Below are 17,283 nucleotides of genomic sequence, written 5' to 3' on the forward strand. Positions count from 1 at the left end.
CACTGTTACTCCAATAACATGAATATCAATATTTGAATGTCTTGATTTTATTTTATTTCAAAACTAGATGTTTTCTCACGAATGAGTAGCTGAGTTCTTTTTTATGGCTATATTATTATTTATTCTTTTGATATTCAAACTTTTGCATGAATTTAGGTCTATTTACCTTTTATGGCTATCATTAAAGTTTCCTTGGCGCCATTTAAGGATTCGAATTCAAAACTATTCTCGTTTAATAAATTCACCTTACAATTCATTCTATTATTCATTGTCGCCAAACAGTAGGACCAAATGTGATCCATCTCTTCCAGCATAGTTCAATAATCACGTTCAAGTAGTAGTCAAAAAAATTAAAACGAAAATTGTTTTAAAAGATCAGAGTGCAAAATAAGCTTTTTTTAACCTTTCGCAAGCATGTTTGAACATATTGCTTACTATCAGGCTCAAAGCACAACTCCATCGTATCAATATCATGCACTTGAAAATAGTTCAAGAGAAGAAAAATATTGCATCAGGAAATGAATGGTACATTATTTACAGAGACATGAAACCAAGAGAAAGGGGAAACTTTTTCCCCCTTGTCAACAATCAAGTTCATTACATGAGAATTGAGATGGGATTAATTAGAAGTAGAACATCATGTACAGATAAAATACAGACACAACGAATAACAGAGCAGGCTTATGTGGCTAAGGGTCAGCTTTACCAGCCACCTGTTCATCACTGGAATCATATTCATCTTCGCTCAGCTCCTCATCACTGCTGGATTTCTCTTCCGCAGCAGCTCCTATGTCTTCTGGCTTCGCATACTTCTCGCAGTATTCTGAACAATGAACTCATAAACATTAGTAAAATGTTAAATTCAGAACAAAGGTTTCCGATGTACTAACCGAAACCATACAGAAAATGGGTTTCGGAAGAACCCACCCAAAATAAACAACCCCCCCCCCAACCCAAAAAAAAAAAGGAGCAAGGCATCATGGTCAGAATTAGTGAGAAGTAATTCCAAGAGCTCCTTTGAAAACAAGAATGCTGATCGCTGAATACTTGTTAAATGTGAATTAAAAACATCACGATTCACGAGTCATTCAACTGCCTCTTTACCTACAGTAGATAATAATGACCAACGATCTAGGAACCAAAAGATGCTTAGAAATGAAAAGGGTGAAGATGACATGATCTTGCCAAAAACATTGGAATTAGAAATTATTTTCATAAACAAACTCAGATTTGTTACATTCATTCGTGAAATGCAGTGACAAGAGATAAGAGGTTTCCTAACCAAGCTGGAGAAAAAATATCAACACTTCTATTCACATGAACAAGTGCTTGTTGCTTGGCACATGGTTATTACTAAAAGAAAGTCGCTCCTGTACATATAGTGAAAAGCGGGAAAGCCTACTTTCACGGGTAAATTGAGCACATACATTGCTGGCAAGTGTTTATTCTTGCACAACATAGACCTTACCATTCGATAGAACGGATGACGAATCTCTATCAGTGTGTCTGCAGAACAGATATAATTTTGAGTTCCACCCGTGAATATAACAAATGGTAAGCCAAAAAGTAAGCTATGCTTCAAGAGTAAAAGTTTCTCTTCCCCCTGAAACTTTTGCCTGAGTCTTAATTTTCTCTTCCTCTTCTTCTCCTTTGAGAGTTGAGGAGATTGATCCCCGTTTTCTATTCTTGTGTTCAATTTAGCCTTCACAATTTCAATTATAACAAGCGAGTCCTGACTAATCCTTCATATCCCGTGATGATATAGCTTTTGTTATGAAAACTGACACGATTATACAATGAACTGAAACAGATGCACCTCAAGATCATGTGTACTGTCATGATGCTATCTAATTTATGGAACATGTCATTGTGGCACGTTTAAAACAGCAGCACCTTACATTCAAACATGTGGGCGTGGATAGTGTGTGTGTGTGTGTGTGTGTGGTGTGGGTGGTTTTTGATTGTTTGAATCTGAGGGGTGCCGGGGGAAGCAGCTAATTACAAATTGCAAGAGAACCATCACCGAAAAATAACCCTATTACAAAGTTTTCCTTCGTGATGCAATAGAACAGACAGTCGCAAGGATAATCTTATTCATAAGATACTGTGTCAATATAAACTAAAGAGGGCAAAACAAATTATGCAAAAGCTTGAACTAGATAAGCGAATTGCACAAATTTGGTTTAGAGTGCAACTTACAAAATAAATAAATAAATTAATAATAATAATAAAAGGGGCAAGAAAATAGGATTTGAGCATCAGCTCATCCACTAAATCATAAGAAGCTTCACATCATCATCCATCAACTATTCTGTTTAATCGTCACTGAAGTTGCTACTATACTAAAATAAGCTTTCCTATTAGGTTCATTATGGGGCCATTTCCTACTCCTTTCATCAAAGCTCATATCTCTCAAAATTTCAGGATGCCATGATGCAGTGGCAAAATACCAGTGGCACATGATGGTTAATTCTGGCAGCGAAGGCCACAAGAAGGTGAGGTCTATAATGGAGGCGATCAACAAAAAGTAGCAACAGCTTTTCTGTTAATCATATGTCCTCAACAATCATACACGAATGATCATTTAATGTTTATGCATTTACTAGCATTTGTCCCTGGAGCTATGCACATCTGAACTGAACTGTATCTGATTTGTTAAATGATCAAAGCAGTCTAATTCTATCCTTCTGAGGCCTCAAAAGTTAGTTCAATGGTATTCCATGGTTTTAGAATTTTCTCATAACCAACGTTTGGGTGAAAGAAAGAAAATTTGCGAAGAACATAATAGTCTTAGCTCTAAGCTCTCAGGTTGTAATCAAAGCAACACAGCAAGTTTGTAATCCTCACCAAAGAACAAGCCCATAAGAAGAGATGAATATTCCAGAAACTAAATCTTTATAAATGATCAATACCTTTAACCCTTTGTTCATAAGCAGCTCGGTCGCGCATCATTAAAGCTGCAGCTTCTCCATTCAGGGGGTCAGATGGGTTGGGATACAAGAGAAGTTGTGGTAGAAATACCTCAAACACATTAACAAGATCTGGAAGAAAACAAGATTTGACGTTTGTCAGGGAACAACAATCTTTAAATAGAAAATTAAAATGTAGCCACACTTTTCTCAGAAAACCTATTGAAGATCAATACCAAACATGGGGCTCCAGGTTTGATTGATAACATCCAGACAAACTGAACCGGACCTGAAATTAAAGTTATCCAAAACAGTCAGACATGAACTAGTTTACTGTTAAAATAGAGAAAAAGGTGATCTATTCATTAGAGTTTCAGAGTGTCGAATTTAGACATGCTCACATCTCATCAACATTTGGGTGATAGATCTTATTGACAAAGCCTATGGAGGGTGATTTATAGGGATAAGCATCAGGCAGTTCAACTCTTACTTTCCAAACACCACCATGATAAGGACCTGAGAGAAGCCATCACAAGGATTAAAGGATGACTGAAAAAGGCTCCATGAGACAAGAAAAATGGATTAACTCAAATTCTAAAATGCTGGATTCAGTTCAACAGAACAGAACATCAAGCAAAGAGCTAATCAGAAGTTGGTGCGGATACACAGAACCGCCCCGCCCCCCAGCCCCCCAAAAAAAAAAAAATTCTAGCTCATACCAATACTTATTTGGCTAAGAATTGTTGCAATTTTTGGATTAAGAATACCGGAATAGCAAATGGGAAGGAAATCATAAGCAACTGACAAAGATTGCTTTGCATCATGTTGTTGCAACCCAAATCTAAATCGAGAGCCGCCACCCATATATGGTCATATAGTTAATATCCAGAAAGCGAAAACAAGCAGGGAGCCCAGCGAGCCAAATACTCTATACACCAACCGCCGAAAGAAGAAACAGAAGATACAAGGACGGGAATTTACTGTCATTAGGTCCATGGAAATGGACATAAAACTCTTGCATTCCATCATTGATCATCTCCACCTTGTAATCACTCATCATCCTTGAAAGAAAAAATAGAAGTCCAAAATCAGAAACCAAAACAAGAAACTAGAATCAAAATTGAAGAAAAATCAGAAATAAAAAGATTAAAAAAAAAAGAGTATCAACAGTTTCATCAAGTCCATCTCTCGCCGCTTGCTAGGAGAAGACATCTTTGTTCTGCGATAATTTTCGCTTCCTCGGCTGTTGTGGGTGAGGTTGAGAAGATGAAGAAGAGCGATGGAGGAGGGGAGACCTTGGCTTTTGAAACTGGAAGGAGCAAAATTGATTCAGACAACAATCAGCAAAACTAGGAAGAGATAATAATAATGGAGAATTATAGATTTCCGATTAGGTCCAATCACATTATTTTATTACGACTGTTTACAATGCCCTGTACTTCCAAGATTCCTCCTTCTCAATTCCCAATGGTGCCTCTTTGCCAAAAATTAACAGCCTTCTCCTGTGGTGTTCACTTGACTCTGTGGAACCCTAATTGGCGCTATTTACAGTATGATTGACTGATTAGTCTTAGATACGTACAAGTCGTTTTTGGTTTTTTTTTTTTTTTTGAATGGAAAATGTACATTGGCGCCTTAAACATTTTATATCGTGAGTTTATACAAAAAGCTTTCAAAAGCTTTTGTTTATTTTCTCAGCATTTAAATTGTACTGAACTATTTTTTATTCTAAAAAAAGCTGCATGATCTAATAAAATAGGTGAAGAAAAAAGTAAACAGTAAAAAAAAAGTTGTGCACAAGAGAAAAGGACATATAGTTCATGAATTATTAATGGGAATGGGATGGGAAGTGTAAATTTAGCCCAAAAATTTCAAATTATAATAATGTTGCTTCTTATTTTTAAAAGTGTTAATCATCAATATAACTAGTTTAACGATTAAATTTTAAATTGTATGAGTAAATTTGTATCTAAAAAACTTCTGATTGCCCAATACTTTTGAGTAAGAGTTTTTAGACAGATTTATACTTTAACACTTTATTAATTATGACAACCTACTGTAATCAAATTTGTTCATGAAAATTATATAAATTCAAGAATTATTATGTACAATTAAAAGTAGCATTTCCAATACAGTTTAGAATATATAAAAGCCTTGAGCCAATGAATATATAAAAACTCAGTACAAATGTTTGTATGCCTTGTTTTCATATTCACTTGCACTTCACTAGCCATGCCTCTAATCTTGAGACCTCTTTATATTAATTGCCATCTATTTATTCTGCCTCTGGATTTTGCATATTTTGTGCTAAAAAATTTGTGTAATGTGGCATTGAGATGATTATCTTAGAAGATTTAAACATATGGTAAAAATAATTATAATAAATGAGCTTATTTCTTTTTTCTTTTTTTTTAGAGTTAAGAAAAGAGCTTAGTTCACCTGGTATAATTAAGCATATGGATGAGGGAGACTTGTGAGGATGGATTTGTACAGAATAACGTGTCGTGTACAGTTCAAATTTAACTTATTCTCAGATTGAGTAACTTGGGAGTCTAATTCAAATAAAGAAAGGAATTATTTATCGTAAGGGCCTAATAAAATACAAACTCTAATCATGCTGAATTCTTTTAATCACGCCTCCCTTTTCTTGTTCTTATCCTTAATTCTGTATGGCGCACCCCACATTGTTCATTATTCATTCTGTGTAATTAATCTCCTCACATATGGCAATTTGTTAGCTTTTCCGTAAGCTCATTGATTCTGAAAGTCACCAAAAAGGAAAAAAAGGTCACTGATTTTGGCTTCTTTTGTCGGTTCTTCCCACCACGATCTCACCGCTTACAAGTTTTTCTGTTTTCTTTAACGTGATTTTTGTTAATTATTTTTACAAGATTTATAAATTAAGTCACTCCCACTTGGCCTAACTATGAACTTGTCCGGTCCTTGATATAATACATATTTAACTAATTAAATTAAATTAAGAAAGTTAGGTAAGTTAATTAATTATAAGAAATGTGACACGTTTTTTCTAAAATATTATAATAATCTTTTTTAATACTCCCTCTTCCTTTTCTACTTGATTGTGGTTGAGAAAGTATCCATAAGGGTAATTTAGATAAAATTGATAAATATGAGAATGAATCTTATATTTAGGACCAAAATCAACTCAATAATTGGGTCCTATATTAAGGATTGAAAAACGTTAATATGTGACCTAATTATTGAGTTGATATTAATTCTAAATGTAAAACTTATTTTTTATATTTATTAGTTTTTCTTAAATTATCTTTATTAATATTCTCTTCACCATAATCAAGTAGAAGAAAGAATAAGGATATTAAGAAAGACGATTATGGTGTTTTAGAAAATATATGTCATACTTCTTATAATTAACTAACTTACTTAATTTTTTATCTAATTAAGTTAGTTAGTTAAATTTTATATTAATATAAAAAATCATAGCAATATATGTGCAATAATTGTGGTCTAATGAGTCAACGGGCGGTATATAGGTTCGACCCACGCTGTTTTTACGTAGACCTGATTTAAATCCGCCATAGAAATAGACTCGCAGCCTAACTCCTTTTTTTTTTTTTTTTTTCTTTTGACGTGCTTGAAAAGTAAAAATAATTTAAAATTAAAAAATTTATTCGAACTCAATTGTGGTCTGTGGAATTGATACGAGGGGGTGGGGTGGAAGTAAAAAATTCAAAATTTATAAATGTTAAAAAAAAAGACGAAGGAGAAGATGATGAAAAAATTAAAAACTTGTTTAAAATAACTTATAAATAACATTTTAAACATGATTTATGAAATGCGAAATAAATATATAAGACGAAATTTATCTTAATTTATGTAAATTGTTAATCCAAACAAATCCCAATTGAAGTTGAGGTTGTTACGTGCCCCTCACGCCATTCCATTGTGACGTTCACGCCTTCGCCTGCCAGTCCTCATTGAATTCATTCAATCTCTGCACCAACCACGGATTGAACTCCAAAGCCACATCAGGTGCCATTAAATTTAAGGTTTTCCGTTGCATTTTCCTTTTTACATTCTTAATATAATGAAATTTATTCGTCAATGATATTAAAACAGTGCTAGCTCAGTTAGTCTAGTCAATATAAACACTTTCCCGGCTTCTAAAAAAAATTTGAATATTAATTCATCATGTCATCAAAAACTAATTTTTTTTCACTATACTGTATTCTTATTAATAAAAATTTCTTTATATTTTGTATCATATATTATAAAATATCACTTTTGATCCGTAATAAAAGATTTAGTTTATAATTCAAATTAAATTGATATACAAATGTCGATCAGTTTACTGAAATGCGCGTCCGTATGTTGGGCACAATCCATTTTTAAATCTGACATCATAATAAATTTGAAAATTCTGAACTAAAATTCAAAACACAAATGATGTCACATACTAATGTCTTTTTTCCGTTTGAAAAGACAAAGAATCCGAATCAAACGACACAGTATGCTGTCGTTTTGTGCCGCTTGCAAGAATCCGAGACGGGCGTGGCGCTAAACTTTTGAGTACTTATTCTGAAAAAATAGAAAACATTTTTCTTAGAAATATTTGACCGGTAAACGCTAATGATGTTCTTATTAGCATATAGTTTTCAATAATAAATATTTAACAACATGGCAGCTAAATCATTTTTTTATCTATTCAATTGCATACCAATTTATTGTAGAAGATTTTTAAGGAGTTTAATTTGAAAAAAATAGAGAACTGAAATTAAAAGTTTTCAATTGATTTAGGCCCTGTTTGGATCAGTATTTGAGCACTGATTAAGTAGCTTTTGAAGGCATAAGCACGATTGACTTCTTAGTGAGATATTTGGTTCAGCTTTTGTTCAATCTTACTTATGGCCAAAAGCTGTAATTTTTAAGCCCGATTGAAGAAGTAGAATCATCCGGCTTATGACTTATGAAATCGTGCTTTTAAGGTGATTTTGGGAGCAGTGATCATCATCTCTTTCCGATTGGAAGGGGAGAGTTCACTGATTGAACCTTTTTCTGGTGGCCGACGAGACTTATTAGGCACTATTCATCTTCTGATTTTTCACGGCAAGCAGAACACAAGGGAGAAGCTGGAGGCCAACTAGATATGAAATTTGACTTCTTAAATTTAACTTCTTCATATTAAATTATTTTAATTTTATTGTATTATGTGAAATCACTTTTTTTAATCATGTTTTATTATTTATTAAAACTCATACCCATTTTGGTCATTTTACAACCAAACTTATTTTTACTCAGTCATAATCCAAACAATTTTTTACCAATCTCACTTTTACAAATCAACTTTTCTAAACTCCAATCCAAACACAATTCAACTTATCCAATTTAACTTTTACCTAACTTCACTTTTTCAAAAGTCAAATTGACAACAAGCTACTTTTCTAATCGCTAATCCAAACGGGCACTTAGATTGTATTTTCATCTTTCATTTTTTTAAATAAAATTTTATAACTCCACTCTCTCATTTTATCATCATCCAGCTATACAATCTAGTTGTGTGATAAATGAAAAAGAAATTTTGTAAAGCTTCTCTCCCAGATTGAAAATTTCAAATGGGTCCTTTTCAGATGAGGTAGCTCCAATCAATTTTCCCTTTTCCTTTGCATCAATCAAAATCAAAAGGAAACTAATAACCAATGACGACATATTTCTTCACTTTATATTTCGATTCTCTGTCATACAGAGATTCAAAACGCAATTGAAAAAGCATTAAAAAAAATGTTAAACATTAATCAAAAAGTGTGTTTAGTCTCATATTTAAAATCATTTAAGCCAGAATTTATCAAAATATGTACAAAGCCAAAGGCTGTATAGCACGTAAAAAGCCAGTTGATGAAGCAAATGGTGTGGCAGATTATGATGGCCAAGGCTTTAGAGTCCACAAAATAATAAAATATATCTTTCTTTCACTCACTTGTGTATATAATATATATGCTTCACAGCTGCACTTCTATTTATTTCCAAATAATAAATAAAGAATAAAAAGAAGTTAGCCAATTGTTTTTCTTTGCTCTGACCAAAGGCAGCCAATAGCTGCATATTGGCATTTTCATAATTTTGTCTTGTCAGACCGTGAATTCAACTTTTACGGCGTATTTGGTGTAATTAAAAGGAAAGGAAAGGAAAGGAAAACCTGCCCTACCATCTGAATGCAATTTTTTTCTAAAAAAAGAAAACTGAAAAGAATGCTTACAAAACTATTTACAGATTCTTTACTGACAAAGTCCGCATATTAAAAGTGAGACAATCTCATGATTTTGTAAATTATGAACTGATTCCTAAAACTAAACTAACTCTTATTGACAAATGAAAGAAAGTCATCTAAATGTAATGGGGTTTAGTCGCAATGTTAAATCAAGTGGCACCCGAAGTTACCTTTTGTGACACTGGCATACGAGTTCGATGCCACCCTACCCGCTAGCTTGTGCTTAGAAGCAAAATAAGGTGAAATTACACATTTATCCTTAAATTTTAATACTTTTAGATTAGTTTATGTGAAATGTTATTTTTGTTTATTTTATAATTTTTCAACTAGAATTTGAAACATCATTCACTTCGAATTAAAAGTCTTCCAGTATAATAAAGACGTTTGCTAGTGAAGTTGTTCATATTCAAGTTTAATAAGGTTTATAGCTAAGTTTAACTTATTTATTCAATTTTAATTTATTATATTTGATATGCCTCAACTAAAATTTATTTGAGTTAATAAGTATTATTTTAAAATTTAATGTTATTTTACTTCTTTTAATGTAAATCTACTTCAAAATTCCATTTGTTAAACAAGAATCTGACAATTTTAAAAGCTAATTTTATTTCAATTCCTAAATTAAAGGCCTGGTTCAATCAGTATCAACTGCTGGCAAAATTGCATTTTAATTTGTATGAAAAGAGCATGTTTTTCAATCAGATTAACAGATAAAAAGTGACAATTTCTTTGCATATTGCTTATTGTGATTGAAAAAATCTGATATATTTGCCCAAGCATGTGTAGATGAGTCAACACAAGAAATCAGCAGAGGAAACTGCAGATTCCTGATCCAAAACCATTTCAATAGCACATTGTGAAAACATGAAAAACTTGAACGAGCGTTGTGCAGATGAAAGGCCGCAAATTGAAATACACTAGCTGTACTCTTATCCATGATCCTCTACAATAAAATTCTACTCTATATTCCTCTAAGGCCTCTGTTTTAACTTAGACCTTGTAGTAAAGAACCAGGTGAAAAAATTGGAAACATGCAATTTTGATTACCTGTGATTTTGTCGTTGTGAATGGACAAAAAGTATATTTAAAAATCCGGAAGCAATCAAACTAACAGCAACTCCAGTCTCCAATTGCTAAGCTGGTCAAATCCTCACAGTCGGCCACATCCATCACAGGCACCCCATTTCTCGAAAATGCACCAGACATTAACAACCTTGCGTCTCAATCTTTAACTCCACAAGCAATTATCAGTGCAAATTCAAAACAGAAAGATCCAGATACCAATGATTGCTGCAGTGAAGAAACAAAATTTTCAAAATATACAATTAAAATAAATTCCTGATTTGGCCAACATTCACACTATTTGTTCTTTGTCTGAGACTTTTTGGGGGTTAGTAAGATGGAACTGGCTGGCTTCTGTGCTTGTTGTCCAAAAACATTCCTCAAGGGTCCAAATTCTGATTCTTCATCATCACTATCAATTTCATTTGGAGTACTCCTGTTCTGGTATCCTCGGCGCTGCAAAAGATAGACATTGAAATAGTAGCTAACTAAATCTTCCCTGGTCTTCTTAGGAAAGGCTTTAAAAATATGATCCCAATAGTATCTCTCTAATGATGGAGGATTTGATCGCACCACATCCTTAAACTTCTTCTCTTCATCCACTGTCCATGATTGCCTAACATCTTCACCGACCCTATGTAAATTCCACAGGTAAAAAGCCACACCTAACTCCAGCTTCACCTTAGCCCTTTTCTCGGAAACGTGAAATCTGACACATTCAACAGAACCTGGTACTTGGCAGCCACATGAATCTTGTCTTCCCCTGCCAATGGGGTCCCTCTCAATCAGGAGTCTGTGATTCACTTTCTCTAATGGCCATATTCGGGTCCCCAACCACTTGGAATCACTTTCAGAAGTCATGCCAGTCCATTCTGGTACTTTAGCTTGGTGACTTGGCCCCAGAGGGATGGGAACTATGCCACATTTGTCAATACCCGATGGCGCACTTGAGGAATCAGGCAGCTCTTTCTCAGCAGAATCTTCATTGTGAGGACTTGAAGTTTTCTCCAGATTACCCTTGGTTTCAATGGATGAATCTGAAGAGACTCTTGCAGACATAGATTTTTCAAATATAAGCTTCTTGGCACACTTCCACCTCTCCCTAAGATTGTACGTTGCCTCAAGGTGATCTTCATACATAGATGGATGCATCTTTTGTCTCTGCAAAGTCAAAAGATTATTCTAATTTAAAAATAAATTCAAAAGGATGTTAGTTTTGACCAAATATTCAAGCGTCAACTTTAGAAAAATACATTAAAGATATAGCCTACCTATTAAGAACCAGCTTAGGTATAGATGGTAGCAGCATCCTTAATACTTACTAATTAATGTAAGTAAACCTTTCCAATTAAAATCTTTACTCACATAACAAAATAGCTTGGCTATAAATATTACGAGCCAATTAAGGGCTTATAAATCTGTACACGATATCCATGACATTTAACTACACGAGCTTGCTATAATTTTATGAAAATTCTGGCATACTCCCCACCACTATAATCACTTACGTGCATGTCAAAGGTATTACGAAGTAGCAGAAAAGACTTCAATTTGTAATTAGGAAAAATAAACACCATTTTACATTAGTTATCTTCTCTTTTTCTCCCTAAATTTCTTCCTTTTCTCTCTTCTTTCTATCTATTTCTCCCTCCTCCCGCCCATATTCTTTCATTTGTTGTACATCAATCAGTGCAATACTAAAAAAGAAAACAAGATGGTAAAATAAGTAGTAGTCAACAAAAGGAAAATGTCAAAGAAAAAGCACAAAGAACAAGTGAAAACACCAGAATCCAGCCATTATTTGTTTCCAGATATAAGTACAATGATGTTAACTCCTCATGGTGACGGAGTCCAAGGGTAGAAACAGGAAGGCATTAACAAAGAGGTCAGCATGGATGAGATAAATAAAGTTCTTTCCAAATTTTTTTTTTTGTTGCATACATGAATCACATGAACCATAACTCTTCCTCTTCCTCCTCCTCCATCCAGTTCTGGTTTTTCCATTGCACTATTTAAGTTCGCAAATGTGCTTTATGTTAGTTGAACAAATGGAAATGTTATTCACAACGAAGAGCAGCAGATTAAACAACACCAAACAAGATGTTTACATGTGCAGGCGTGCTTGCAAGTGGTGTGCGCTTGCAAGTTTTGAAACATTATGTCAATGTGTTTCTGTAGTATGCCAACTAGAGCCAACCGTCATAGCCCTCGACAAAACAATGAATTTCTTCAGGTTGTCAAGGCAGTAAAAGCTGCAAGTGAAAATTTGAGGACCAAAAGGGATGGGAGTCCGCAATTACAAGTGAAAATACTAGCTAATCACAATCTTAGGCCACGGACACTATGAATAGGGAAATAATTATGGATGACTGTGCATCCACAGTGTGAAGACATCAAGATGCATAAGCAGGATAAGAAACATGCACATGTGCAAAAATCCTTTAGATGGAAGCTCATAAATATACAGCCAATACATTTAATTATACAACACATACTAATACGGAAGCAATTTAAGGTTAACAAGCCTCATCTTAATTGGTATATTAATAAAATTAATTGATAACAATAACATGCAGTACTTTCCATAGTACCTGCCAATTCAGTTGTTCACTGCTTGAATCAGCATGTCGCTTTAGAAAAACAGCCTCCCGAAACAATAAAACCTGCTTCCAGACCTTCTCGTTGGTGTGAGACCTCCACTTTGATTTTTCAGGCATCGAATCAACAACAGGATCACAGGGATTCTTTGCAATGCCAGTCAACCAGTTTAGCATTCCCTGCATAGACTCCCTCTTCCTTTTACGATTGAAGCTCTCTTCATTTACATCAGATGGGTCCAATATCAAAATATCATCATCATTGGCACATTTCATGCCTCCATCCGATAATATGGGCATTTTGTTTACCTCACTCTTAATGCACAAATTTCCTGGACTGAGTTCATTCAACTCAATTGTTGTTGCGAGTTCATTCAAGTCAAATCCTGGTATATTTAAATCAATAAATCCTCCATTCTGAACTTTTTTGGCCCCTCCAGACCTGCTCTTCACTCCCTTAGCATCGAACAACACCCCACCATCCTGGCGTTCATATTCAGTTTTAAACTCAGAACGTTGACACATCTCATCTCCCAACTCTTCATCAGTACAGTCCGACAAGGACCCCTCGAATTCTGCGTGCAACTCCATCAAATGCCTGCCAAAATCAACTCTGTTAAACTCCAGACTACAGTCAGAGACCTTATTATCAGCAGCTTGCTTTAGCCATATCTCTAAAGTAATCAAGTACTTATTGTAAATCAGTTGCACAAATGAACCAATGCTCGTACCCAACCCAGATTTTTCACCCACCAGATCCCATAAACGGTTTTTGGAGACTGCGTCATACCCACCGTTCTCCTTAACAACCTTGAAGAGCTTATACAAATCCACTGATTTCCCATTACCAAGCATTGAGGACGTACGTCGGGGGCAGTTCTCTTTCAAAAACCAATAAGAAACTTGATCGCAACAGAACCGGAGCTTACCAGATAAAGCTTAAAAACCACTGCTATCTAGTTCTCCTCCAGCTTGGACATCACGCCCTTCAGAAACCGATTCAAGAACGACCGAGAATCCGTCTGGTTAAAGCATTCGTGGGGTTTTAACCAATATATACAGCAAGCCCATAATCAGGCATAGACCATCCTCTGTCCTATCATATGCGCCGAATTCAAGACCTGAAAACAGATTAATGACCCTTTTCCTTTCTCGAACATTTAGAGCATCGAAGCACGCACGATACTTAAGAATCACAGAAACAGCAAAACTACGACTAGACATGCAAACACCTCATGTGAGAAAATGAAGATAAATGGAGCCGATTGAGAAGCAAGGTTATGCCCGAAAATGGGGTGGTTTTGGCGGGAAAGCTGGGATCTAGCTAGGGCTTTCGAAGCCCCCGCCCCATCTCCGGGAAAATTTTCGATGTCCCGCGCTCTCATGTATCTTAATTGCAGAAAGTAATAGGTAAAGAGACATAGGGACGAGGGGCTAAAATTCAAGTTTTGAACAGATACAGACCCTCTTCTTCAAAATCCAAAAAATTTCATTGGAAAGAAAAGAAAACGTACCAGAGTGTAGAGAAAATTTTGAGTGGGGCTCTCTTCAATGACTCTTTTGGGACCTTCCTTGACCTTGGCCCTTGGCTTTCTCCCAACTTCCCATTTTTCGCCCCCTAAATATTTTTTCTTTTTGAGGTGTAAACTGTAAAGAGGAGATTAGAAGATAAATGATTTTGGAAAAATTATTAGGGTTTGCTGATGAAAGAAAACGCTTGGGGCCATGGTGGATATATATATAGTTGGTTTTGCGGATAAATAACCCTGGTTAATATTTAACTTGAGGGTTGAGTTAAGAGGATTTTTGATTTTGGTTTTGGATGGATTCTTGTTAGGCTTGGAAAAGAAAAGCCTTTAGTATTTCCAATAAAAAACTAAAAAAGAAAGCCTTTAGTATTGGGAAAAGAGTCATGAGTTGGGACGATACATGGATGCCCTAGAAAATGGATGTACCTCTCCCTTCCAATTTCTCCTCGCCATTATTAACTCCATGTACACACACACGTGTATATAAGTAAATAAATATGAGTATATTGTCATAACTCACACTCGTTATACTCTTTACCAAAAAAAAAATCAAAGTTACAATCTTATGTTTAAAAAAATTTTAAAAATATTTTGGTACTTATTTAAAATCACGTATATAAATAGCGTTTCATGTAGATCGAAACAGATTTTTTTTTACATACACACCTCGTATTTTGTAAATCACCATTAAAAAAATGTTATTATTTATTCTAAATAAACCCTTAATATCATTTGGTTATAGAGTGGTAACAAATACAGTTATGTATGTGGTATTTAAAAATAATATTATTTACAAGTCATGATCGTGAGTTTTTCATTGAGTTGTGGATATTTTTTGTCATGACTACGTATCATTCACAGAGAGCTTGAATTGGAATTCAGGAAAATGATTGCTGTCATTTGGACTACAAAAACTTCAACCACTTTTATTTCATTTTTAAGTATTTGGATTAGCTTTTTTAAAGTAATTTTATGGTGTTCAAGGTAAAGATATAAGGGGAATTTTATCTTAACTTACGTGAAAATATTTTTTTAAAAATTATTTGTTAAGTTGTGAGAGTTTCCATACTCTCTTCTTTTTTTTTTTTCATACATTTCATTCAATTCTTTTTCGTATTTTTAGACAGCATATTGATTCAAATGCTACACAAAATCCGTGAAAAAAATTTAAAATACTACCAATCTTGCGAGCTGAATGGGAAAGATGTTTATTACTCCACTCGATCCTAAACGTAATATCTATTTTACAATGCAAATTACTGCTATAGTCTAAAAATATAAAATTAATTTTATAGTGTAATTTTTATATTTAGAACCAGCAGAATATACTATGAAATAGGCTTTATATTTATGGTCTATTTGATACGAGAAAAATAAAAAGAATGAGAGGTAAGGAAAAATTTTAATGAGCTCAATTTAAAAAATTTGAGAAGCATTGTTAAAAGTTTTTAATTAATTTTGCTTACTTTTTTATCTTATATATGTTCTTTATCAAAATTTTATAACCCTACTTTTCTAATTTTTTAAATTTAGCTAATTAAAATTTTGTCTCTCCCAATCGGCTGAGTAGTATACAAATTTTGCAGGCTTGCTGCATCATTTAGAAGTTTCGCTTTTTATTCAGGTAAAAAAAAAAAAAGAAATGTGCTTTTTATTTAATTTATTAAATATAAACTTTATAGCAAGAAATACTATTTACTACCTACAGTCCAAATTATAAAATCTTATTTATAGACTATAAAAGATGTCTTATAATTAGAATAAGAGATAGTATTTTTTTTGGCCCAAGGGGAGAAATACCATTTGCAGATCATAAATAATATAATCAGCGATTAAGGGTGTGTTTGGCAAGCACCTCAAACCATGGTTTTGGGACCCAAACCATGGTTTGGGAAAAATGTTAGCCAAACACCCTTAAAAAAATCAAAACCATGGTTTGGGTTCAAAACCATGGTTTTGAGAAAAGCAGAAATTTTTTACTTTTGGAGGAAAAAGGAGAGAATGTGAGAGCCTATAGAATATGTATCTTGTTATTTTTTTATAAACATATTTTTTATAAATATATTTAATCTTATATCTTATAAATATATATACATATTAATTATTTATTAATTATATTATCTTATATATTATTAATATATGTTAATAAAAAATATATTATTAACAATTTTATTCCTTCAAATTAAAATATATCATAAAATATATTTTTTCTATAATTATCATATTAATTTATGCCAATTTGTATATATAAAAAGTACTTCTAATAACAACTATCCAAACACTCACACTTCTCAAAATCACTTTTTCACAAAATCTATTCTTCTCAAAATCTATTTTTTTTAGAATCTATTCTCCAGAAGCTATTCTCCAAACCATGGTTTGGTTTCATCCAAACACACCCTAAGACACAAATCTAGTCATAAAAGTATTATCCTCGTACTTTAGAGGAATCACTGGTGTCCAGATGAATTTAACAATCAATGTTATTAATCTTAATAAAGATAAGGCTTTTGCTTCACTTCAAAACATTTCTGTTTAAAATTGTGAGAGTGTTTGGATAGAAACCAAATCATGATTTCAAAAATACTTTTTATAGTTTACAAAGTAAATATATGGAGGAGTTTGTTTCATTTTGCAGAAAAGTGCTTCTTATATGCACTTTTGAATATTGTCAAACACCCTCTGCATATCTATAGAAACTCCACAGTTGGTCGAAAAGATATTTAATGTGTGTGAATTTTTTCAGAGTGCTAATACTTTGTATGCATAAAAATATATTATTTCTGATCATTAATATAAGACTCAGCTCAACTGATCAATTTAAAGATATTAAAAAAATAAGTGAATGATTTAATTATAGTATATTTTTTGTGGTATTTTCGAAATACTTATATATATTATTATATTAGATTATATATCAATTTATATATGAGACCAATTAG

The 17,283-nt window shown here is 33.4% G+C and overlaps 2 protein-coding genes across 4 annotated transcripts; both read right to left on the minus strand.

The window, feature by feature from the left end:
- Window positions 1-485: 485 nt before the first annotated feature.
- Window positions 486-4,380, minus strand: LOC114726776 (ubiquitin-conjugating enzyme E2-23 kDa-like). Of its 2 annotated transcripts, XM_028913477.1 has the most exons (7): window positions 4,314-4,380; window positions 4,078-4,218; window positions 3,891-3,970; window positions 3,311-3,425; window positions 3,146-3,198; window positions 2,913-3,041; window positions 486-823 (listed from the first exon to the last, which is right to left on the minus strand). In XM_028913477.1, the coding sequence occupies exons 2-7, from the start codon at window positions 4,119-4,121 to the stop codon at window positions 690-692; spliced, it is 555 nt and encodes a 184-aa protein (XP_028769310.1). In that variant the 5' UTR covers window positions 4,122-4,218; window positions 4,314-4,380; the 3' UTR covers window positions 486-689. The 2 variants fall into 2 exon arrangements, with proteins under 2 accessions (XP_028769310.1, XP_028769309.1); XM_028913476.1 differs by lacking the exon at window positions 4,314-4,380 and having other exon boundaries at window positions 4,078-4,288.
- Window positions 4,381-10,429: 6,049 nt separating this feature from the next.
- LOC114726714 (AT-rich interactive domain-containing protein 2-like) lies at window positions 10,430-14,449 on the minus strand. 2 transcript variants are annotated; one of them, XM_028913393.1, is made up of 3 exons: window positions 14,327-14,449; window positions 12,807-13,933; window positions 10,430-11,376 (listed from the first exon to the last, which is right to left on the minus strand). In XM_028913393.1, the coding sequence occupies exons 2-3, from the start codon at window positions 13,665-13,667 to the stop codon at window positions 10,513-10,515; spliced, it is 1,725 nt and encodes a 574-aa protein (XP_028769226.1). In that variant the 5' UTR covers window positions 13,668-13,933; window positions 14,327-14,449; the 3' UTR covers window positions 10,430-10,512. The 2 variants fall into 2 exon arrangements, with proteins under 2 accessions (XP_028769226.1, XP_028769227.1); XM_028913394.1 differs by lacking the exon at window positions 14,327-14,449 and having other exon boundaries at window positions 12,807-13,410; window positions 13,742-13,961.
- Window positions 14,450-17,283: the final 2,834 nt, after the last annotated feature.

Source organism: Neltuma alba, unplaced genomic scaffold, assembly GCF_004799145.2.
Source record: "Neltuma alba isolate B1F8T4 unplaced genomic scaffold, ASM479914v2 tig00012402_pilon, whole genome shotgun sequence".
NCBI classification, from domain to species: Eukaryota; Viridiplantae; Streptophyta; class Magnoliopsida; order Fabales; family Fabaceae; genus Neltuma; species Neltuma alba.

What these genes read in the sequence shown, in the direction of transcription:
- LOC114726776 (XM_028913477.1), bottom strand. Translation starts at nt 4,121, where the DNA reads ATGTCTTCTCCTAGCAAGCGGCGAGAGATGGACTTGATGAAACT. An exon ending in CACCCAAATGTTGATGAGAT is followed by an intron (nt 3,199 to 3,310) that starts GTGAGCATGTCT and finishes CTTTAATTTCAG; the next exon opens with GTCCGGTTCAGTTTGTCTGG. An exon ending in AACCTGGAGCCCCATGTTTG is followed by an intron (nt 3,042 to 3,145) that starts GTATTGATCTTC and finishes GTTTTCTTCCAG; the next exon opens with ATCTTGTTAATGTGTTTGAG.
- LOC114726714 (XM_028913393.1), bottom strand. Translation starts at nt 13,667, where the DNA reads ATGCTTGGTAATGGGAAATCAGTGGATTTGTATAAGCTCTTCAAGGTT. An exon ending in GTGAACAACTGAATTGGCAG is followed by an intron (nt 11,377 to 12,806) that starts GTACTATGGAAA and finishes TTGACTTTGCAG; the next exon opens with AGACAAAAGATGCATCCATC.